Here is a 24,466-nt window from a genome sequence, read left to right on the forward strand (position 1 = left end):
CACAATCTTATCTAATCTATTGTACAGTCAATCAAAGATTTACCCTTACAAGATCACTCCTATGATAGAGGAGAATATACTAAAACAAAACGTATGTATATGTATGTATGTATGTATGTATGTATGCATGCATGCATGCATTCAACCACCATACTTGAATTCAATGAGATACACAGACAAAATCCAACTCTACCAACTGAACTATATGCGTTCATGCTCTACTGAATCACAAAACACAATATACAATCAAACTGTTTATTATATTTGTGTACTATATACAGCACGGAGCATCTTCACTTCCCACGCAAAGGGGGTCAGGTCTGTGTTAACCCTCGCCATAAGAGTGTGTCTGTTCCATTAATACTAGCCTTTTAGACAAGCTAATTCACTCTGCATCTCTTACATCTGCTTCAATATCCACAACAGAAACAGATGAACTTTTTCCTGCATTATAAGATCAAGAAATGCTCAGCATTAAAGGTTTCGAAATACATGTTTCATCTTTTACAATATGGCAATAATTGGGAGTTGCTAAGCATCATTCTACAAGAACCACAAGAGATCACCTATAACTTCTCCTCCTACACACACACAAACATGATAAGTGATGGTGGGGTCCATCACTCATGTCTGTGTGTGTACTAGGAGATGTCATAGTGGGCTCAGAACACACGCGGGGAACTATTACTTCTCTTTTCCACATGAAAATAAGCTCTCAGTTGAACGTAATGATTATTCATCTATTTACTTTTCGCTTCTTCATCTATTTCATTTTTATGATTATCCCAAATATAAAAGACGCCTGTTTTCAGATTGCCAGATTATAGCAACAAACACTTTTTGAAATCCACTTGCAAATGCAGTTTTGGTTTAGTCACAAAGAACATCAAATTGGAAAAGAAGCAAACCTTTCTTCGTACGGGGATTGAAGTCACCAAATGGTTGATCAAATATTGTGGATTGGTTGGAAAACTTCACTGGTTCCGGGACAAACTCATCACCCTCGACTGCATTAACATGTTTGAGAGATTCTTTCAGCTAATAAAAAGCAGGGAGGGAAGGACTGCAGTATCTTAATACGGATCAATTCAGCATATCTAATGTAGCAAAATCCTTTCAACAGACTGGAAAAGTCAGGCAGTTCCCTAATGTGTTAAAACTGCATAATTTAGACAGAATTAGGTGTTGAAGCTTAGTAGTTAGTAGCCTAAACCGAACAATTTAGACCATAATCCTTGACATCAATAAGAAGCTCATTGATTATAGTATGGTTCGTGTTTCAACAGTTACACTGTCCCATTCCGTCTGTCTCCTTCATACTACTAGATACAAAGACAGCCACCTCTTTGTAAAAAAATAAGTATCAAAACATAGGTTTATTATCTCTGGGGTTAAGGAAATGGCTGATATCATCAGGAAAACACATAAATAAATAAAAAGTAAACAATGACAGAACAATCAGATAAAATGGAATTGGCCTTGAGAAAAATGACACTTGTTTACGAAAAATAGAAAAGAAAGCACAATAGAAGAACAAAGAGATGGGTGGTTAGCAACTCAACAATGACGAAGCAAAGCAATATCAAAATACAACAAAGGTCATGGCAAAGCTCTTCAGAACCCCAGCAAACGAATATAAAATCCTGCATTCATAACTGTCTGGATACAGTTCGCTTCAGTTTACCTGAAAACGGCTGACTACAGAATGGACACAACTGCAGCTCATCGGTCAAAGTAGATCTGCAATAAAAAAATATAGTACATCCAACCACGGTAATTACGTTGCACATTTTTTCATAGACTGAAGGAGTTTGATTGTAACTTACTTGAATACTTGGAATTCATTTCCACAGTTTGGGCACTGTACGTAAAGATAGCTCAGTTAATGAACATACTGTTAAATGTAATGCTCAACCAAACAGAGTTACTTTAATAACCACAGCATGAATCACAAAATGTTGATGTTTGTACAATACTTAATAATATAGCTCAAGGTGAAGCACGTCAAGTTATGTATCACTAACATTGCTTTGGAGAATATCTCGGCCTGCCCACCACAGAAAAGCCCCAATGCCCACAATCGGCACAAGCACTGCAAGAAGCTGAAAACCAACGCCATGTGAAAATAAAGCCGGCTTCATCATTCAGTTAGCCGTATAAAATCGACAACTAGACATGGTAACAAATGGCAATCCTTTGAAAGAACAAATACTCTTAATAATCACATTAGATCATCAAAAGTGAAATGGTCAGCTTATGCTCATACACTTAAGCTTCCAGCAAGAAAAAGCTAAATGATAAATTCAAAAGACAGCACAACTGAAAAACACTAACACTGCTAATGAAATGGTAGTGCACAACTTGAAATGCTTAAGCCATTCTACATTAATCGAAATCAGACATTAATCAATCTACCACTTAATACTGTCTACTGATAACTACTAAGATAAGATTGTGACTAATATTAAGCCATTCAACATTGATTAGAAATTAAAGAACCTAATGTCCTATAATAACCAATCTATACATATCATAATGCAGAAGAGAGAGAGAGATACCAAAGGAAACAATAGCATCAAAAAGCCATCCAACCTTAATTAGAAACTAAACATTAATCAATCTACAACTTAAGATTGTGTACTACTAATAACTACTAAGATAAGATTGTATACTAGTAATAACTAACTACTTGAGACTTTTAAGATTGTTTTCTAACATTAATCAGAACCAAAAGAAACTAATTTCCAACAATAACCAATCTATCCATCTTAACTAGTATTAAGTAACACAACGAAGAAGAGAGAGACCCAAAGGGAAACAATAGCATCAAGAAGCCAGCCCAACTGCCCAGTCATTGAAAGATAAGTGAGCAAAATTGCCAAAGCCAAATTTCCCACAGTCCTCGCCGTTTCACCGCCAACTCTTCCACCACCACCGCCGCCGCCGAGACCATTAAAGCCGTTACGAAACTTCACTAAGACCACCCTCTTGCCCCTACTCCCTGGAACTCCATCTTTGCCTTTGCCCACTCCAAGAAACGGCCGATTCTCCCTAGAAACACCCGCCTTGAAACGGTCTTTGTGAAAAGATTCAATCTTTGTTCTTGATGTCGAACGATAACAGATGGGTCGTAAAAGATTTAACTTATTCAAACCAAATTTCTTGGCAGAATAAGTGTATGCAGGGAGAGGGCGAGCATGCGAGAAGCTAATGGAAATTTTTATTAATGCTGCCATGGTTGTATAAGGAAGTCAAGCAATCGATTGATCAATTAATTTCATTGCGTTTAAAGAAGCTCTTAGAGTAGAAGATGAAGATGAAGATGAAGATGAAGATGAAGATGAAGATAGAAGATAGAAGATAGAAGATAGAAGAGAATGGATTTTTATTACACTTTTGCTTCTGAGAAACAGCGGCCTTTTATGAGAATGGCCCCTTGATGCCCTTTATTGTAGAGCAACTCTCAATTATTTTTTTTAACTTTTTTTTCAATTTTTTTATTAATTTCTCGAAGAGCCTTATGAGAGGGTCATTCCACCGTAGAAAGATAGGCACTTTCCAAAAAATGATGATATGGAAATAAATAAATAAATAAATAAATAAATAAAGGGCCCTATTGGAAGGCCCACCATTGTTAATGGTCTTAATAGGAGTATAAAAAAGAATTGATGGATCCTAATTCCTATTGTTTTTAGGCTTATTTCTGATTTTGTGTTTCCAACTTCGATCATTTTTTTGAAAATGTCTTTTTAACTTCATTTTATCTCCTAAAACTTCTTTCCACAAAATAGAGATTATTTCCATTTTAGTATATTCTATAAAAATAATTCACTTCTGTTTTTAATAATTTTCTTCTTTTTAATGAGGTGAGTTTCATTCTCCACAAACATACTCTATAACTATTTTCTATCTTTCTCTTATTTTATCAATTACACATTAAAAATTATGTCATCTCAAATGTCTTTATTTTTATGGGATAGATAGTGTAATTATACTTCATATTTTTAAATTCATAGGCCTCTTGCATTTGGCACCTAGCTAAGAGCATCCATAATGTGGCGGAATACTAAAAAAACTACAATTTCAAAAGTTACTTGACAAAATGTCTTCGATGAGAAGTGAATTGGGAAAAGAGATTGGAATATGTGGGGAATGAAGATAAAATGTGGTGTATTTATAGAGTGAAAAATAAGATAAAAAATACAAAAAAAATAGAAAACCATTGTTCGGACTATACATCATCCGTGGCTTAGGGCGGCCATTCGCAGTGGCGGGCGTATATTGTCCGCCCCATTGCAGATGCTCCAAAATCTACTAATAAAACAAAGAAATTTAACAAAAAAAGAAATTAAAATGAACTGAGTGATGAATTGTTCTCGACGTAATTGATTTATTGCATACCAAGTGCTAGAGATTTATGTACTAGTACCATACAGTTAAAAAATTTATGAGGTGAAATCATTATTATTTGTATCATTTTTGCAAAATGATATCGTTGAAAAAAACCCAGCTTCGCAGCTAGTAGCCAACTCATCAATTCGTCGCATATGTGACCGAGACGTAAATCAAACTTTTCATGATCACTTGATCAGTCTTGTTTCAGGCCTACGAATTATGATACGAATACGAGACAAGGTACAAATAAGTTTGCGCAACCGCGAAAAACTCTTCAAAATTTCCAACAAAATTGAAAATGGCCATTGAGACAGAATTGAGTTCATACTAGCATCCGTATAGTAATCGATGTACTAACTTTAGTGGTAAAGACAAATTATTAGTACTCCATGGCCCTGCCGTATAAACCTTCTCTCATCATTCTTTCTTCTTCTCTTCAGTCTTGACCGAACTCAACCTGGTGCGGTACGGTTCAGCGCTATACGCGTATTGCATGAGAAGGGAGAAAAATACCATCTCCACAGTCACCAAGACGTTCTGAAGAGCTTCCTGAAGATGCTCGACGTCCAGCCAGAAGTGGTTCGATTTTATTATGCCAATCGCTACAAGAATATCAAGCATGATTCCCTGCAAATGGACACACATAGTGGTTAAGCAATGAGTCACATTACATCCTAAATTTTCCTCACATTATAAACTGGTTTATGGGAAACATACCTGCCAGAAACAGAAGAAGACGATTCCTTTGACGCACAAGAATTTAGCGAGGGGTTTGTGAGGTGCCAACTCCTTCGCAAAAACATGGTAAAACACAACAAGAGAGTACAGGGCCAGTGAAACAGAAACATTCAAGATGATGGTGAATGTCCAGCTCAGCCAGCTAGGGTACATATCAAGAAGTTGAAACGTTATCATCAAGACGGAGCAGACAGGGCGGATCACAACAAATTGCAATGTCCAGTCCTTGAGAAGTTTGAGATTTTTGTGGTCCAAACGAACAGTATGGGGCTGCAATCAAAATAAACATACAAGTAGAAACATTTTTATTATGACTTCAGATTGACGAAAAAAGAGAGCAAAAAAAAAAAGGATTAGTCATGTGTGCATTGTACAAATTCTAAGATACAACACCATCACAAAATCTTACAAAAAGGATAAACATAGAATACAAGCAATCACAATCAAACTTACTAGTACTAATGTGCACACTCCTAGATTTTGTTGCAATAACTATCAGGTAAACCTTGTTTTCTGCATTAGCAAATACCATATGTTTCCTAGAGAAGGCGGCAAAGGAGCCAAAACTTTATAAGTAATAACAATCCTAGGACTTCCTTGTCTGTTCTGGTACTAAACTAATGAATTCTAATTTTGTCTCTCAATCCAGCCATGACATAATTGTGCCCTTTATCACAGAAAAAGAGATATCCAATAAAATCTGTACCAAGGTAAACTATAACAACAGCATACATCCTGATCAAATATGACATACTTCATTCATCTATTATCAACAGTACTGAATAATTAATAGGAGTACTAAAAGAATGAGGAGAGTACCTGGAAAAGAGTCATCGGGAACGAATGATGAATTTCTCTTCCTTTAATTTCATCTGGTACTATGTTTTTGCTTATGGATATGTTCAAGTAGGTGTACATTAAACTCAAAAACTTTGCCATCACCTACCATTGAAGACAAAGTTAACATCCTTGACGAAATCATGCTTAAGGCAGCAACAGAATCGCAACTGTTAAAAAACTCACCAGAGCCTCATAACATTCTTTCACAGAATCCAAGAAAGTGAAAAATGTTTCACTTCCTTTGATGTCCAACAGACCAACATAAGAGTCAATAGCATATAAGGGAGCCATGAGGACGATTATGATAATTGCCTTTTGTTCCTTGGGCTTCTTCCATGCTAGGTAATGTTGGGACACTAGCTGTATCGAGAAGTGTAAACTGAGCATGACACACACAGTCGATCCCATCAGTGTGAACTTCCCCCGATCCATTGTTAGGTATCTGTAGCTGGGCTGACAGAATATTACCATTATGAACTCTAAGCATAGGTTTAATATCGAAAGCAATTAAGGAAAAAGTGTGTTGGTCTTGCCTTTTCTTTTTAGTTGTTGCTAGTGAAATCTCACACAGTTTAGATGATAAAATCATGAACCGATTTCAAATTGGCATATCCTTAGGCATGACAAACCTCAAAACTGAAAACTATTCACTCATTGGTCATCATTATATGCTATTTAGCTTCTCAAAACTTCCATATCCACAACTTACATGTTGAGAGGTACTCTTTTGACATAGTATAACCTTTATAACTGAGCAGATTACATAAACAAAAGAAAAAGAATAAAAAAGGAAAATGGAAAGGATTATGTTCAATTGTTGGTTAGGACTAGGAGTCTTTCATTGCTCTATACACCCTCTTAAGGTTTTGAGAGAGCCAGAGAGAGGTGTCGAGCATTCTAAGTTGTAATCGGCTTCCTAGGAGGATCTACGTAGTCAAGTTATTTCTGAATTCAGTTTTGGCATTAATTCGAAACAGTTGCTGTGCTATTTCTTTCATTGCGTACTTTTGTCAAACGGTTGTTGCACTACCAACTTTGCTTCTAACACTTACATTCAGGCATATTGTTAGAGAAAATGGCTCGCTACTCAGTAACTCAACCAATATCCTTGAACTAACTTGCTGTTTTCTCTATCATTTCACTAAAGGAATGATCTGCTAGTGATAGTATTATTTGTTTAATTTCGATATTGACCCAAATTTGCAGAATCAAAGTAACATGACTAGCTCTAAAGGAAAGTCACAAATTTCTTGCAATTTATCAGACAATCTAAGTAACAGTTTCTCGTCCTACTCCTTCAGCTCAACGAATTATTCAACAAACTTCTTTCAGAGTTTGATCCTTTATGAGTTTCTTATTTTATTTACATTCAATCACTAACAACATAACATACTTTGCAAACCAACAAAAATGCTACGGATCCTCTCTAACTTCATTATCTTACTTTGCATTTCTCCAAATTTAATCCAAATCTAATCGGAGAAGAACTGATAGCTAACACAACTCGTGATAAATGCTTCAGCCTCAAGTTGCATGATAATCAACGTAAACTCAATCAAACAGAAATTAGATCAGATAAAGCAAGAGCTAGAGATATAAGGGGAAGACTTACAGTAAATCGTGATCGGAGAAGGGGGGAGAAATCGAGAAAGACGATTAGTTGATTTTTTTTTAAAAAAAATTTCTGTTTCACAAAGAAGTCTGTGCTTAATGAGTGTTAACGAACGTCATGTAGAGATCATTTTTAATTAAGAAGTGGCTTATCTGGCATGGGACATTTTCTGGGGTGCCCTGTTAATGGTTGAGATTCACAACAAATCTATAATTAAGTAATGCTCCATTAGTATATAAATAAAGTAATGGGCAATAATAAAGGAATTTGAAACACGTAGTTAATGGATTCGTGGATTGTATGGTTTGACAGTTAGGTGGAAATTGAGAAAAGAGATTGATATGGGTAGTTGGGAGTATTTTATAACAATGTATGGAAATATATCATTGAAAGAGTATAAGATTTCAACTAAATAAAGATATCAAATTAATAAACAAATACTTTAGTAAATTTCGTGTGCCTACAGCAATTCCATTTCGATTTTGGAAATTATTTATGTTAACTTTATGTAGTTTACAGTTTCAGTTTAACGACAACTACGAATTTTAACTAACTTTTGAAGAGTAACTAATTGTAATCTCAGACCATTCCACTTCTATGTTTATTGTTAAAATATATACTAAAAAACATCATATACTATATAAATTTATAAATAAGCTAATCAATAATATTAATTTATTTTCATATAACCACATTACAAATATTATTTTCATATAACTACGTCACATAATTTAATTAATTCACACATTAATCAATTATTCATAAGAAAAGGACAACTGCATCTTACTCCCTGCCTTACAGGGAGGAATGCTCTGTTCATTCTTGAAGAAATTGGTCGGATCAATGACGGTTTTGACCTTCACAAGACTATTGAAATTAGTCTTGAAATATTTCATGCCCCAAATGCTTGCTTGCTTGCTTGTAACTTGTTTGTCCACCAAAATTATTTACTCCGATGTCGAGATCTCTGTAGTTCAAGTAAACCTCTCTCGGAAATTTCGAGACATAAGGAGTCATGTAATCATAGTACCTTCAACTCCATCTTATGTACTTATGCGAATCTTCATCATCGCGGTCCCGCCAGTAAGCCACACCAGCAATTTTGTACAAGTTACCTGCCCTATGAGGCAACGGGGTGGCGGATTCTGGAATCTCCTCCATCCTTCCACCATAGGGGATTGTGTAAACGCGAGACAGAAGCCCTTCTGGCTCACGTAACAGTCTCACAATGCCTTGGAACATGCTCTCATGAGCAGGCTCCTTGACGTAGTTGGACTTCATTTTGAGGTTCCACACGGTCTCCGGCGTCCGGTTTAGAAGACCTTGGGCCGAGCCTTGATCCGGTGACGATCCTGCCATTCTCCCAGAGTAATATAAGACGGGTTGGATCCAGGTCATCTCGATGCAGTCTTCTCTCACCACACCCAACAGAGGGAAACTGTCTTGCAACATGGGAAGTAGCATGTCGACTCCTCCTAGGAAGAGCAAGAAGAAATTAAATAAAACATTGGAATTCACCCTGTTTAATAAAACTTTTTGAATAAATCTGAGTCCAATCCAGGGGCGACATATTGCCACTGGCGTGCTAACTGAGTCGCATTTTGTTCAACGGTCTTTGTGACAGTAAAAACAGTGACAGTTTCTAGAACATCCACTAGTCGTACCTTCCAGGCGACGATCACACCAAAACTGGCCCCTCCGGCGTGGACAAGCTTTTCGATTTGGCACGGAATTTTTCCGACAAAGTTAGGTCTCCTTTGTTGATTTTTTATGGAAGTGAAGAAGGGAGACGTTCATCTGTTCGGTGTGTGTTTGATCCAGGAGGAGTAGCCTCGCCGAAGCTTCTGCTTTCAACTCTCCTTTTTGCTTCGTGGTTCCCACCTTGAGGACAAGGTGGATTTTAACCGTGGGGGAGTTGATACGAACCTCTATTATTATTATTTAGTTTAGATATTATAGGAATTTAGCATATCTTTTTCTATATCTTTGTTTTCTTGTTCATTAAGTCAGTAGCATTATAAATAGGATAGGCTGTTATCTTTTTTATTCATTCAATCAATTAATAAAATCATTATCGTTTGCCCACTTGTGGAGTATCAAGCATCCAAAATTATCTATCGCTGCCGACAAGATTCATTCTTGCGCCCAGCTCTATCTCCGGAGATCACCTCCGACCCAAGACTTGGGCGCCGGATTAATCAACAGATTTAAACTCTCAATGTTGCCGACGGAGACTCCTCCGCGCCAGCCCTATCGTTTGTCCGCCGACCCTTAAACGAGGGCGCCGGAATTGTGGTGTTATAGTTGTGAATTCGGACGGAATTCACCGTTAGGAGCAGGAGGCTCTTAACATCTAATCTGGAGACCACTCCGTCTAGCGCAGAGCACGACGGGCGGGATCTGGAATTCGTGCTCAGGGGTTATGATCACTTTTAGTTTATGAATATATTCTGAGTCTAATCTGAGGTTGCGAATGGAGAATTGGAGGATGGAATCGTAGGATGAATTGGGGGGAGTGTAAACAAGGTTGGAAATCCATGATTGTTGAGAGAGACAATGAAGAAAATCGTCATCGGCAGCCAATGAACACGACAAGATGAAAACAAGAGTTGAGATTGAAGAAGATTTCATAGTTTGTGATTTCGAGAAGATGAGTGTCGTGCTTTGTTGGATAGAGACTATAGAGGCATTGGTTGTTGTGCTTTATCTCCAAGATTACTACTACAAGATAATTTATACTCCTAGTAGAAAGTAATGTAAGTAAGAAATTTTTACTTGTGTTATGGTTTGTTTTTTTATTGTTTCATTCTTGGTGGAGATGGATATTAATTACTCCGTATTTCACCAAATGTATTAGGGCATGCATCATGATGGGGTGCGTACTAAACAAGCCCAACAGCAATGACGGCCCATCAGCCCAAAGCCCAAGGAAGAGTATGAGTTCGGCATTACCAAAGAGTTCGGCCTCAGCCTACAGCTCGGTAAAAGCCAACCAATCAAGCTCTACTCTCAGATCGGCAACCAAAGCAGTTCGGTCTCAGTATTCGACCGAACAAAGAGTTCGGCCTCAGCCTACAGCTCGGTAAAAGCCAACCAATCAAGCTCTGCTCTCAGGTCGGCATCAAGCTCTGCTCTCAGATCGGCAACCAAAGCAGTTCGGTCTCAGTATTCGACCGAACAAGGAGTTAGTGGACCCATACAGGATTTCCACAACTTCCAACACACCCACTACCACTTGGTGTCAACTCAGGCCACGATCGTAGGCCATGACCTACGCTACATCCACGATCTTAGGCCATGACCTACACGACATCCACGACTTAGGGTGGTGATGCAAGCCACGATCTTAGTTCAATATATAAATAGAACTTAGATCAGATAGAAAAGGGTTAAGCTCTCTAGAGATAAAATAGCATATAGCAAGTCTGTGTTGTAAGCTGTAATCCCAGATCAAGCAATACAATCTTGTCCTCCCTTCTTCCCGTGGACGTAGATTTACTTCAGTAAATCGAACCACGTAAATTCATTGTGTCGTAGTCTTTATTCTCTACCAGCATTTACAAACATCAGAAATTCGCGGATCCATCACTGGCGCCGTCTGTGGGAAACGAAGAACAAAATTTGTGATAAAGCGAATTTTTGATCCATTTTTTCCACCCAAAAAATGCATACCAGATCGCAGAGTACCCGTATTCCTGCCCGTGAGAACCAGGAGGAAGCCAATCCATCCCATAGGTCTGGAAAACAGCCTAGGGATAAATCCACCACCAGTTCTCATGGCGAAGGAACAAGCCGCTCCAAAAATCGTCCCACTGAGTCTTCCCAGCAGCCCGATTTGAATGAGGCTGTCAAGCAGTTTTTGGCTGAAAAGCAGGAGGAATTCTTAACCTTCCTGCAAAAAAGCCAAAAGCAGCCGGAGACGAAAACGGCGGATTCCCCCTCTCCCTCCATACGAGATAGTCACTACCGCAGTAGTGTCATGTCTTCCAGGAGAAAGAATCCTCGGTACCGGAATCACAGGAGAACTCCATCTCCTCCATACCGAAGAAATGTCGGGTTCGCCATGTACGGAGCATTGAGGACTCCGTTCTCGGACGATATTACCCGAACTCCCCTACCACAGAACTACCGAACTCCGTCGATAACCTATGACGGACTCGTGGATCCTCATGATTTCTTGGGACGCTATCAATATAACACGGCGAACCAGGGTCTCAACGAGGTCCACATGTGCAAGCTGTTTCCCGAGCTGCTCATCGGGAACGCGAGAAGGTGGTTCGATAGCCTCCCCCAAGGCAGCATTAGATCTTACCGAGATCTAATGGATGCTTTCCACAGGAGGTTCTTTCAGAAAGCGGAAGCCCGGATCACTTCGGCTCAGCTGCTTTCTATACGTCAAGGTCGCGACGAAAGGATCAGCGACTTCATGACGAGATTCCACAAGGAATGCCTACAAGTAGATGATCTCAACGATCTACTTGTCATTTCGGCATTCCAAAATGGAATCCTGCCCGGAGCTCTCTACAGAAAGCTCGTGGAATGCAGTCCGCAAACAGCTCAAGAGATGTGGGACATTGCGGACCAGTTCTCCCGTGCCGATGAGGCTGACCGTCGCAAACGGTCTTTAGACAGCTCATCCCGAGGAGACAGGAGGAAGCCCGATCATAGCGATCAGGGACATCCTCGCCGAACTCCTTTTGGCGATCAGGGACATCCTCGCCGAACTCCTTTTGAAAGGATTCAAAGGACTCCGGTGCAAGACAGATTGGGACCCCGTCTCAATCCCGAGAAGCCGCCCGCTCAGTTCGTACCGCTGAACAAGCCGAGAGCGGAAATTTTCGAACTGCACTCTGACCTGTTCGAAAAGCCAAAGCGGATGACGAAATCAGCCGCGCGCCGACCCCAGGATAACTACTGCTCCTACCATCAAGACCACGGTCACGATACCGAGGAGTGCAGAAACTTGGCTGCAGGTATCGATGTTCTTGTGAGGGCAGGGACATTGAAAAAATACCAAAGCAAGCAGTCAAAGAAGAATAAGAAGCAGAGAGGTGCGAACTGCGCTCCTCAGGATCCGAAAAGGCAGCCGGATCCCGAAGACGATGACGAGCCGCAATATGATGGAGTAATCCTGACTATTGACGCTCTCCCTGCCGGGAAGACCAAGTCGTCCCTGAAGTCAGAGCGCAGAGGCTCCAATCGAGAGGAGCCAACGCATAAAAGGCTGAAGCAGGACGAAGTGATTACGTTCTCGGATGCTGATCCCGTCCCGGCCATCTCTCCTCACCAAGACGCCATTGTCATCCAAGCCGGAGTGGCAAACAAACTGATCCACAGGGTGTTTGTGGATACAGGAGCGTCAGTCAGCATTCTTTTTAAAGAGTGCTTCGACAAACTAGAAGTGGACCCAGCTCGGCTCAGCCCGGCTCCGCTTCCCCTGAAGAGCTTCGCCCAGGAGGACACCCGCCCTGAAGGTATTATCAGCCTTCCGATCACGGTGGGGAAAGCGCCTACTAGCTCCAGTACGATGATTGAGTTTTTCGTGGTGAAAGCTCGGTCCCCGTACAACGTCATCCTGGGAAGAGACTGGCTCAACACAGTTCGGGCCATTTGCTCCACTTATCACCTCACCATCAAGATCCCTACTAAAGGAGGGATAGCGGTCATCCGAGGTGACCAAAAGAGAGCAAAGGAATGTCTGCAAATTGCGCTTAGAAGTGCCGAGCATTCAGATCGGCACCACCAAGCATAGCAATCACAGCAGCCGGAGTCAGAGGCAATGACCGAAGTCATACCGGAGCCGAATTCGATGACAGTTCAGCTGTACGAAGACGATCCATCCAGAACGGTTAAGATCGGCTTCGCGGGAACGCCTCTACTTCGGGAAAAAACCATCCAGCTCCTCAAGGAGTACAAAGACGTCTTTGCATGGTCTCCGTTGGACATGACCGGAGTGCCCCCCGAGGTAATCACTCATCGTTTAAATATTGATCCTTCGGTCCGGCCGATAAAACAGAAGCAAAGACTCTTTGCGGCAGAACGAAGTCAAGTCATCCATGACGAAGTCCGTCAATTATTGAAGGCGGATGTGTTATTCGAAGTGAAGTATCCTTCGTGGGTGGCCAATCCTGTCATGATCAAGAAAAAGGAAGGAGGATGGCGGATGTGCATAGATTTCACCGATCTAAATAAGCACTGTCCCAAAGATTGCTATCCCCTTCCGAACATAGATAAAAAAGTAGAAGCTTTGATAGGCTTTGAAATTTTTTGTTTTCTTGATCTATACAAAGGATACCATCAAGTTTTAATGGATGAGATTGACGCTTCAAAGACGGCCTTCATTACTGATTTCGGCATTTTCGCTTATAAAAAGATGCCATTCGGTTTAAAGAATGCCGGAGCCACTTATCAAAGGATGGTAGACAAGCTTTTTCGGCACCTGATTGGAAAGGAGGTCGAAGTGTATGTTGACGATATAGTCGTCAAAAGCAAAAGCACTTCGGAGTACGAGCACAACCTCAAGTCCACTCTCAACGTGCTCAAGAAAGCCAACCTCAAACTTAATCCCCAAAAGTGTACCTTTTTGGTAGATTCGGGAAAGTTTCTGGGTTGTTGGGTTTCAAAGGACGGACTCAAGGCAAACCCCTCAAAAGTTCAAGTCGTTCAGAACATGGCAATGCCGAAGTCCATACATGACGTGCAAAGGCTAACCGGATGTCTAGCCGCACTGAATCGATTCCTTTCCCAAGCAGCCGAAAAGCAACTGCCGTTCTTCAAGGTGTTGAAAAAGGCACCAAAGTTCGAGTGGGGAGCCGAGCAGAAAAAGGCCTTTGACGAGCTCAAAAGTTATCTAGCCGAGCTTCCTATTCTTTCTGCTCCAACCGAAGCCGAAGTAATATTCTTATACTTAGCGGCATCGGATCAAACCATCAGCGCGGTGCTTGTACGAGAAGAAGGCCTAAAGCAGCTTCCCATCTATTTTACAAGCCGAGCATTAAGAGGTCCAGAAACCAGGTATCAACCTCTGGAAAAGATTGCTCTGGCATTAGTAAATGCAGCAAGGAGACTGCGGCCATACTTCTATGCTCACAAGGTATGCGTCTTAACTGATCTGCCACTTCGGCAAGTGTTGACCAAACCAGAAGCATCAGGCAGAATCGCCAAGTGGGCTATAGAGTTGGGAGAGCACACAATTGAATATCTACCTCGGAAAGCCATCAAGGGACAAGCCTTGGCAGATTTTCTTGCAGAAGCAAAGTTCGATCAAGCAATTCCTGTTATTGCCGAACAGAAGAATTCTGCCAATGCCGAACTAGCACAGCCCTTGGAATCCGAAGTAGAGCCGCCGGACTGCTGGAGCGGATTCGTAGATGGAGCTTCGAACAAGATGGGAAGTGGAGCTGGTATTTTACTTGTCGCTCCCGATGGACACGAGGTAACCTACTCACTTCGATTCCTATTCCCCACTACTAATAATGAAGCCGAGTACGAAGCCCTCCTGGCCGGACTCCAGTTAGCGCAAAGTCTGCTCGTCAAATCTCTCAAAGTCAATTGTGATTCACAAGTCATAGTAAATCACATGTTGGGTACAAGTGAAGCTCGTGACGAGAGAATGAAGAAGTATTTGGACAAAGCGCAAAGCATCAGCCGAAGTTTCTCCTATTTTCGGATAATCCGCATTCCCAGAGCGGAAAATAGCCGAGCAGATACCTTAAGTAAGTTGGCCTCAGATCCGAGCTCAAAGGCGGAAGAATTAATGCATCGAAGCATTGATGAAGCCGAGGTACATTCAGTATCCAGCTCGCCGAACTGGATGACGCCGATCTTGCAGTATCTGGATCAAGGACAATTGCCCGAGGATAAGAGAGAAGCTCGGAAGATCACGTGCCGAGCACTTCGGTACGAACTTCATGAAGGAGTCCTCTTTAGAAAGTCTTACCTCCAGCCGTTATTGCGGTGCGTAGGACCAGAAGAGACGGACTACATCCTCAGAGAAGTTCATGAAGGATCGTGCGGTAGCCACATCGGAGCCAGAGCTTTAGCTAAAAAAGTTCTGAGATGGGGATATTATTGGCCAACCATGGTACAAGAGGCAGTGCAGCTCGTCAAGAAGTGTACGAAGTGCCAAATTCATGCAAATGTCCCAAGGATGCCGCAGACCGATCTATACACTATGCAAAGCCCTTGGCCTTTCATGCAATGGGGCATAGACATAGTGGGACCACTTCCTCAAGCTCCTCGGCAAATGAAATTCCTCATCGTTGCCGTGGACTACTTCACGAAGTGGGTGGAGGCTGAACCATTAGCTACGATAACGAGCTCAAAGGCATTGGACTTCGTCTGGAAGAACATAGTGTGCCGATTTGGCATACCCCACATCCTCATCTCGGATAATGGGACTCAGTTCACCGACAAGACGTTCAAGAATTGGTGCCAAGAGCTGAACATTCAACAGCGGTTCACTTCGGTCTCCCATCCCCAAGCAAACGGACAAACGGAAGTAACGAACCGGATTCTGGTGAAGGGGTTAAAAGCTCGGTTAGAACAAGCCAAAGGACAATGGGTAGAAAATCTCCCTCAAGTCCTATGGTCCTACCGAACTACACCCAAAACCTCCAACGGTGAAACTCCGTATAGTCTGGTGTACGGCACTGAAGCCGTAATTCCGGTGGAGATCGGCGTACCCAGTCCCCGAACTCTAAATTTCTCCTCAGAAATGAATGACGACGGACTGAGAGCAGAACTAGATCTCGCCGAAGAAAGAAGAGAATTGGCGTGCATAAAAGCAGCCAAGTATAAGGAGCAAGTAGCCCGGTATTATAACCAAAGGGTGAAAAAGCTTCAATTTCAAGTGGGAGATCTCGTCTTGAGAAACAACGAAGTAAGCCGAGCAGAAAAGCTGGGCAAACTCGAACCCACATGGGAGGGTCCATATCGGGTGTCAGAAGTCCTCGGCAAAGGGTCTTATAAATTGACTCACATGTCAGGAGAACAAGTACCCCGAACATGGCACGTCTCCAACCTCAAGAAGTTCCACTTGTAAGAGACAAAAGTCCGGTCAGTCCGTCTCGTGTCTAGTTCGGTCATAGGGGTATATGTTTTTATTTGTTTGTTTCTTACTTGTACCTTTTACTTGTCGTTTTTTAAAAAAAAAGTTTAAAGTTTTTTTTCTTTCATCTTTTTCATTTTTTCTCTATGTGTTTTGTCTCTATGTGCTTGTCGTCTCTTACAAATGGTACCAAGGTATATCGTTCTTTAAAGACTGATCCCCTTTTTAGATCGATTATTAAAGACTATTGCGAGTCCAAGCTTCTAAGGAGGATATAAGACCACAATTCAGCTTAACAAGCAGTCCGTCTGAAACGAACTGCAATAAGCCAACGATTGTGAGTCCAAGCTTCCAAGGAGGATACAAGACCGCAATTCAGCTTAACAAGCACTTCGTCTGAAACGAACTGCAATAAGCCAACGATTGTGAGTCCAAGCTTCTCAGGAAGATACAAGACCACAATTCGGCTTAAGAAATAAGCACTTCGTCTGAAACGAACTGCAATAAGGGAAAGTCCGATCCACGCGATAAACCTCGCCGAATTAGGACGACCAAGTTCGGTCAAAGAAGTTTACCTCATAAGACCGATGACGACCATGTCTAGTCAAAGAGGTTTACTGCATAAGACCACTTCGGTTAACTGGGAAAGTCCGATCCACGCGATAAAACTCGCCGAATTAGGACAAGGGAAAGTTCGATCCCGGCGACAAAAATCGCCAAATTAGAACACAAAGACGAGTCCGGTCAAAGATGTTTATTTCATCAGACCAAAGACGAGTCCGGTCAAAGATGTTTATTTCATCAGACCAAAGACGAGTCCGGTCAAAGATGTTTATTTCATCAGACTAAAGACGAGTCCGGTCAAAGATGTTTATTTCATCAGACCAAAGACGAGTCCGGTCAAAGATGTTTATTTCATCAGACCAAGGACCAAGTCCGGTCGAAGAAGTTTACTTCATAAGACCAAGGACCAAGTCCGGTCAAAGAAGTTTACTTCATAAGACCTAGGACAAGTACGATGAAATTTTTTCGCTAAGCTGTAAATACACAGTGTTAGAAGCGAAAACAAAATTTCATTTTTTCAAATCTTGTTCGGCATACAACTCCGCTACCCTACAAAATGGCGTTACGCTATTACAAAGGACTATTCTACTGTCCGGGGTTGCTAAAGTTGAGCCACCTATTCACAAAATCCTCTGGAAGCCGAGTTCGGTTGTTCCGAGCAGATGAAGAATAAGCAGGTCGACGAGATGCTATCCTCGACCCAACACCTCTTCCGCGAGCCCCAGAAGCTCTAACCCCTCGGCGATGAAGAGTCTCTGCAATAAGCATCTGCTGATCTTGCTCGCTCATAGTCACAACTCCTCGGCGAATTTCAGTCCGTCCCTGTCTTGACGATTCCGGTTGCTCCTGAGCCCGTTCTCGTCTTGACGTTTCCGGCTGATCCGGAGTTCGTTGTTGACTTGGAGTAGGATTTTGAACAAGGGAACCAGAGGCTTGATCTGGAGTGCGAGCATCTGTTGGCGGGAAATGCCTAAGGAATCTCTCGATTGCTGGACGCCGGGAAAGAATGATGTCGTACCGAGAAGCCCAGCGCCGTAATGATTTCACAACTTGTTGGCAAGCCGAGCTCTCCAGCGCATTGTTCCTCCGGAGTACATGATATTCCTCCCACAGTTCGTCAACTCGACTCTGAACATCTGATATGGTCACTCCCCCGCGCACACGGATGTAATCCTCGTACGCAGTCCTCTCAGCAACGGTCGTATTCAGCTCGGCCTCCAGATCCTTCTTATCGGACTCTAAGTCCTTATTATCGGCCTCCAGCTTCACTAAACGAGCCAGAAGCTCGTCATTCTTCGTCTGATCGGCTATAGCTCTTTTCTCAGCTTCGTCTAAAGCCGAAGAGTACAGCCGTTTCCAGTGAAGTATCTCCATCTCCTTGAGTACAAAGCAGCTATATTAGTTCGGCAGCTGTACCGAGCAGATAGTAAAATACAACAGGAATAAAGGCGAGTACGAAAAGCTATACGAAGACAAGTGTAGAGAATTTTTCATTCACAAGGAAAATATTTTTTACACTAGGAGGGCTTCAAGGCCATTTTACAAGGAAGAAACTAGACTAAGAGAAGGGAGACGAAATCATACTCCGCCAGCTTCGTCTCCGGATCCTCGGTCTGGTTCAGCTTCTTTCTCCTGAGCTACCTCAGCCTCGGCCTCGCATCCTGCCGGCCTCGCCTCCGCCTCCTGATCGGCTTCCTTCTCCGGATGCCCGGCCCGCTCGACTTCGGCCTCCAGCTCCAGCGGCTCGGCCTCACCCTCTCCGTTGTAAGTCGAAGCGGGTGAAACGGGTCCCACGGAGGCAAAGATAGCCTCCAGGTTCTCGTCCCGATCAGCTCGACAACTCCGGACTCGGTCTGCAGAAAGCAGGACCGAGGATGAAGCGAGCTCCTCAAGGAGCGGCAGATTCTGAAGCCGAGCTGCTATCTCTCGGCTGTACAGAGGCAACACGACGTCGGCCCCCTGCTCGCCCTTATCGGTAATTAGCCTTACCAGACTACCGACAAAGGCCGAGAACTGGCTGCTCAAAAAGAGTTTCTCCGTGTAAACACGGAGAGCCTCCCCCTGGGCAGCCACGGCGGCAGCCTCCTTCTGAGCCTCCCGGTGCTTCGTCTGCTCTTGCAGGATGATGAGCTGGTTTTTGGCTGACCGGGCTTCATCCTGAGCCGAGATCCTAGCAGCTCGGGCCCTCTCAAATTTGACCTCAGCCTGTTCGGCCAGACTACGAGCAAGATGCAACTTCTTCTGCATCTCCTCGTAGTCGTGGGATGCTTTGGAGAGCTCCACGGAGACGAGCTTGGCTCTCTGAAGATGAACAAGGAAAAAACTCAACAGAATGGCCATCAAAAAATGTGGAAAAGAAGCCAAGTTAGAAAGCTTACCTCCACAAAATTCGTCGGCCATTGAAAAGGCTCAGGGACGTGTTCCGGGATGTCTGCAACCACCTCGGAGATGACCAGGTCTTTCCCCGGCACTCTTGGGGACTCATGAAATTTCCCCTTCCCTTTAGCCGAACACGGCTCCGGCTCTTTCGGATCCGAAGAAGAGGTTCTTTGCCTCTTCGGATTCTTCTCGGCTTCAGACGCCGAGCGAGGGGCTCTCTGCCTCTCCGGCTCCACAAGCTCGGAGGACTTTCGGATAGCCTTGTTCAGCATATACACTGCCAAAAAGCAAGAAAGCAAGGTTAGTTTTCTTCGTTAAAGCAGTAGAGCATAAAGATAAAGAGAAATCCTCACCCTCGGCCTCTTCGTCCGAAGACGAGATGTCGAACACGACGTCGCCCTTGACGAGCTCAGACTCCGTGTATTGTTTCCTAACTATGGGAATCTTGTTGAGCTCGCCATCGAGCTCGTCCAACGGTTCAGGCCGAGGATGACGGATAACGGACTTCGGCCCTCTCCAGGGAAAACTAGGAGCCGCGGTCCTATCATAGTAGAAGAAGCGGTTTTGCCACTTCGGCCACTTCGTTTTACAAAAGGCCCTAAAGGGCTGTACAGGGATCAAGTAAAACCAAGACCCCTTCCTCTTAAATTGAAAGAATTTAAGGATCGCCTTCAAAGACAAATCCCTTCCTAACTTACGGAGTTCGGCAGCGAAGGCCGACAAGTGCCTCCAAGAGTTCGGAGTCACCTGGCCTAAAGGAAGCTGAAAAAAATCTAGTAAATCTATAAAGGCAGAAGGGAGGGGGAAACGAAGCCCGCATTCTAAGCAGGCCTCGTACACGGTGGCGTAACCCTCCGGCGGGGAGTCAGCCCTATGATCACCGTCAGGTACCACCGCCTTCCCCCCAGGAAAAAAGTATTTTTCGGGTAGGGATATCACAGTATCCTTACTCAAAATACTATGGAAATACTCTACGGTCTTCTCCCCGGACTCTTTCCGGCCAGAAGACCCCTTACCGCCTCTCCTACCGATACCCGACTCCGAAGAAGAAGAAGAAGACATTTTTCTTACTTTTTGAAGGTGAAGAAAGTCTGAAGAAATTCTTGAAAGCGGAGAGAGAATTTTCGCAAAAAAGAGAGAGTGCAGAAGAAGCAGTCGCAAAAGTGCTTCAATGATGAAGAAAGGAGGTATTTATCAGATTCGGCGAAGATTTCAAAATCGTCGCACCGTTTCGAATCCCACCTTTTCAGGATTCAACGGCCGGATTTTACTGTCGCATTTAATGCAAGGCACGTCCCCTGACATCAGCCTCCCCCTTGCCTTTATCCAGAATGCCGAAGTGACTCACTTCGCCGAAGTGATTCACTTCGCCCTTCGGGGGGGGTAGTGATGGGGTGCGTACTAAACAAGCCCAACAGCAATGACGGCCCATCAGCCCAAAGCCCAAGGAAGAGTATGAGTTCGGCATTACCAAAGAGTTCGGCCTCAGCCTACAGCTCGGTAAAAGCCAACCAATCAAGCTCTACTCTCAGATCGGCAACCAAAGCAGTTCGGTCTCAGTATTCGACCGAACAAAGAGTTCGGCCTCAGCCTACAGCTCGGTAAAAGCCAACCAATCAAGCTCTGCTCTCAGGTCGGCATCAAGCTCTGCTCTCAGATCGGCAACCAAAGCAGTTCGGTCTCAGTATTCGACCGAACAAGGAGTTAGTGGACCCATACAGGATTTCCACAACTTCCAACACACCCACTACCACTTGGTGTCAACTCAGGCCACGATCGTAGGCCATGACCTACGCTACATCCACGATCTTAGGCCATGACCTACACGACATCCACGACTTAGGGTGGTGATGCAAGCCACGATCTTAGTTCAATATATAAATAGAACTTAGATCAGATAGAAAAGGGTTAAGCTCTCTAGAGATAAAATAGCATATAGCAAGTCTGTGTTGTAAGCTGTAATCCCAGATCAAGCAATACAATCTTGTCCTCCCTTCTTCCCGTGGACGTAGATTTACTTCAGTAAATCGAACCACGTAAATTCATTGTGTCGTAGTCTTTATTCTCTACCAGCATTTACAAACATCAGAAATTCGCGGATCCATCACATCACGCAGCTAATTTTTGTCGGACCGGATGTAGTGTCGGTGTTGCTTGGGAATAGCCGGGTTGCAATCGCCCCGCAGTTGTATTCTAATACGGCCAAGCCTCACGCGAATTCTTTTCCCTTTTTTTTTTGCTTTTTTACTTTTTCCTTTATCTTTCTCTTCTTCTTTTTCTTTTTAGGTTTAATATGATCATTTGTGATTGTGTTTTAGCTAGTTGAATTATCTGGAGTTAAAATGTGATTTGGGCGTTTCAATTTCAGCATTAATTACGTGTGTAGACATGTGAATTTTTAAAATGAAAAAAAATCATGTGATTAATTATTTTGATTTTGTAGTTTCTGAAATTTACATAGGAGTAATTTATTTTAGAATTATTTAGATAGTTTTATGGTTATTTAGGAGTTGAGTGGTGTGTTTGTGACAAAGTTTGAGATGGTAACATGAAGCCTATATTATTAATGAAGTTTGATTGGATTTAGAAATGGATTATCGATGACGTTATAGATTTGTAACTTGGTTTTTGTTGTTTTTAAAAAATAACTTGGTACGTGCAGTTGTAGATTTATAATCTGCAAATCTTGACTACTTTAATGTATAATTTGGCGTCTCGTTGCATTCCACGTTGTCAATAAGGATTACAGTAAATATACAAGGATTTGGATCACATAAAATCTGGAGTATTCAACATTTAATTGTTAATTATATTTAAAAAACGCAAAGACATATTTTCAATAACTTAAGATTTGAGCTCGGTAAAGCATTAAGGGGGTATGGAGATGATATGATCGTAAAATAGTTGTATGAGCTTAGGAAGAGGTATATGACTAATGATGGTGTGGCGAATTTTTGATGGTGATGAATGCTGGAAAATACAGATCACAACACAGAGATTTACGTGGTTCGATTTACTGAGGTAAATCTACGTCCACGGGAAGAAAAGAGAGCAGAGTTGTATTGCTTGATCTGTTTGCTACAGCTTACAATACAGACTTGCTATTTGATCTTTGATCTCTCAGAGAGCTTAACCCCAGTCTATCTGATCTAAGTTCTATTTATACATTGAACTAAGATCGTGGCTTGCATCACCACTAATGATGGTTGTGGATGTCGTGGAGGTCATGGAGATCCTGCATGGGTCCACTACCTCTTTGTTTGGTCCGCTTATCCCGCATGAGATCCTGCATGATTTGACACCACTAAATAGATCGTGTAGTGGTCATGAGATCCTGCATGGGTCCACTATCTCCCAGTTCGGTCGAATACTGAGACCGAACTGCTGAACTATTGCCGAGCAGCTTTTGCCGATCTGAGAGTAGAGCTTGATTGGTCGGCTTTTACCGAGCTGTAGGCTGGGGCCGAACTTTTTGGTAATGCCGAACTGATTGGTCGGCTTTTACCGAGCTGTAGGCTGGGGCCGAACTCTTTGGTAATGCCGAAATGATACTCTTCCTTGGGCTTTGGGCTGATGGGCCGTCACTGCTATTGGGCTTGTTTAGTACGTACCCCATCACTACCCCCCCCCGAAAAGCGAAGTGAATCACTTCGGCGAAGCGAGTCACTTCGGCATTCTGGATAAAGGTACGGGGGAGGCTGACGTCAGGGGACGTGCCTTGCGCGTGACTGCATTAAATGCGACAGTAAAATCCGGCCGTTGAATCCTGAAAAGGTGGGATTCGAAACGGTGCGATGATTTTGAAATCTTCTCCGAATCTGATAAATACGTCCTTTCTTCATCATTTGAATACTTTTGCTATTGCTTCTTCTGCATCCTCTCTCTTTTGCGTAAAAATTTCCTTCCGCTTTCAAGAGTTTCTTCAGAATTTCTTCAAACTTTCAAAGAGTAAGAACTATGTCTTCTTCTTCTTCTTCTGAGTCAGGTAGCGGTAGGAAAAGGGGCAAGGGGTCTTCTAGCCGGAAAGAATCCGGGGAGAAGACCGTAGAGTATTTTCACAGCATCTTGAGTAAGGATACTGTGATATCCTTACACGAAAAAAAATTTTTTTCCTGGGGGGAAGGTTGCGATTCCCGACGACCTTCATAGGGCTGACTCCCCGCCGGAGGGTTACGCCACCGTTTATGAAGCCGGCTTGGAATGCGGGCTTCGTTTCCCTCTTCCCCCTGCCTTTGTAGAGCTGCTAGATTTTTTTCAACTCCCTTTAGGTCAGGTGACTCCGAACTCTTGGAGGCACTTATCGGCCTTTGCTGCCGAACTGCGTAGGCTAGATAAGGATCTGTCTCTGAGGGCAATCCTTAATTTCTTCCAGTTTAAGAGGAAGGGATCTTGGTTTTACTTGATCCCTTTACAGCCCTTTAGAGCTTTTTGTAAAACCAAATGGCCGAAATGGCAAAATCGCTTCTTTTTTTATAATAGGACTTCGGCTTCGGACTTTTCCTGGAGAGGGCCGAAGTCCGTTATTCCTCATCCTCGGGTAGAACCGTTGGACGAGCTCGAGGCCGAGCTCAATAAGATTCCCATGATTAGGAAGCAGTACTCGGAGTCTGAGCTCGTCAAGGGCGACTTCGTGTTCGACTCCTTGTCTTCGGACGAAGAGGCTGAGGGTGAGGATTTCTTTTTTATGCATTACTGCCTTGACGACGAAAACTAACCTTGTTTTCTTAATTTTTGGCAGTGAACTTGCTAAACAAGTTCGGTCGCAAATCCTCCGAATCTAAGGAACCGGAGAGGCCGAAAACCAGCAGCTCGGCGTCTGATGCCGAGAAGAATCCGAAGAGGCAAAAGACCTCTTCGGATCCAAAGAAGCCGGAGTCGACTTCGGCAAG

The 24,466-nt window shown here is 42.9% G+C and overlaps 2 protein-coding genes across 4 annotated transcripts; both read right to left on the reverse strand.

Annotated features, from left to right (window-relative positions):
* Window positions 1-77: 77 nt before the first annotated feature.
* On the reverse strand, window positions 78-3,428 carry LOC121772038. The gene is made up of 6 exons (XM_042168970.1): window positions 2,808-3,428; window positions 2,025-2,102; window positions 1,827-1,861; window positions 1,685-1,740; window positions 909-1,007; window positions 78-444 (listed from the first exon to the last, which is right to left on the reverse strand). The coding sequence occupies exons 1-6, from the start codon at window positions 3,234-3,236 to the stop codon at window positions 386-388; spliced, it is 756 nt and encodes a 251-aa protein (XP_042024904.1). The 5' UTR covers window positions 3,237-3,428; the 3' UTR covers window positions 78-385.
* A 1,214-nt stretch (window positions 3,429-4,642) lies between these two features.
* LOC121772411 (transmembrane protein 184C-like) lies at window positions 4,643-7,803 on the reverse strand. 3 transcript variants are annotated; one of them, XM_042169510.1, is made up of 5 exons: window positions 7,586-7,803; window positions 6,157-6,415; window positions 5,953-6,075; window positions 5,113-5,403; window positions 4,643-5,022 (listed from the first exon to the last, which is right to left on the reverse strand). In XM_042169510.1, exons 2-5 carry the CDS (start codon window positions 6,403-6,405, stop codon window positions 4,813-4,815), a joined length of 873 nt encoding a protein of 290 aa, XP_042025444.1. In that variant the 5' UTR covers window positions 6,406-6,415; window positions 7,586-7,803; the 3' UTR covers window positions 4,643-4,812. The 3 variants fall into 3 exon arrangements, with proteins under 3 accessions (XP_042025444.1, XP_042025443.1, XP_042025442.1); XM_042169509.1 differs by having other exon boundaries at window positions 6,157-6,421; XM_042169508.1 differs by having other exon boundaries at window positions 6,157-6,426.
* Window positions 7,804-24,466: the final 16,663 nt, after the last annotated feature.

Source organism: Salvia splendens, chromosome 16 (genome assembly GCF_004379255.2).
Source record: "Salvia splendens isolate huo1 chromosome 16, SspV2, whole genome shotgun sequence".
NCBI classification, from domain to species: Eukaryota; Viridiplantae; Streptophyta; class Magnoliopsida; order Lamiales; family Lamiaceae; genus Salvia; species Salvia splendens.

Excerpts from the sequence above, each read along its gene's own strand:
- LOC121772038 (XM_042168970.1), bottom strand. The coding sequence starts at position 3,236 with ATGGCAGCATTAATAAAAATTTCCATTAGCTTCTCGCATGCTCGCCCT. Across the intron at positions 1,862-2,024 it reads GAGATATTCTCCAAAGCAAT|TGCCCAAACTGTGGAAATGA; the intron begins GTTAGTGATACA and ends CTTTACGTACAG. Across the intron at positions 445-908 it reads CAATCCCCGTACGAAGAAAG|GAAAAAGTTCATCTGTTTCT; the intron begins GTTTGCTTCTTT and ends CTTATAATGCAG.
- LOC121772411 (XM_042169510.1), bottom strand. The coding sequence starts at position 6,405 with ATGGATCGGGGGAAGTTCACACTGATGGGATCGACTGTGTGTGTCATG. Across the intron at positions 6,076-6,156 it reads AAGAATGTTATGAGGCTCTG|GTGATGGCAAAGTTTTTGAG; the intron begins GTGAGTTTTTTA and ends CTTCAATGGTAG. Across the intron at positions 5,023-5,112 it reads TCTTCTTCTGTTTCTGGCAG|GGAATCATGCTTGATATTCT; the intron begins GTATGTTTCCCA and ends GTCCATTTGCAG.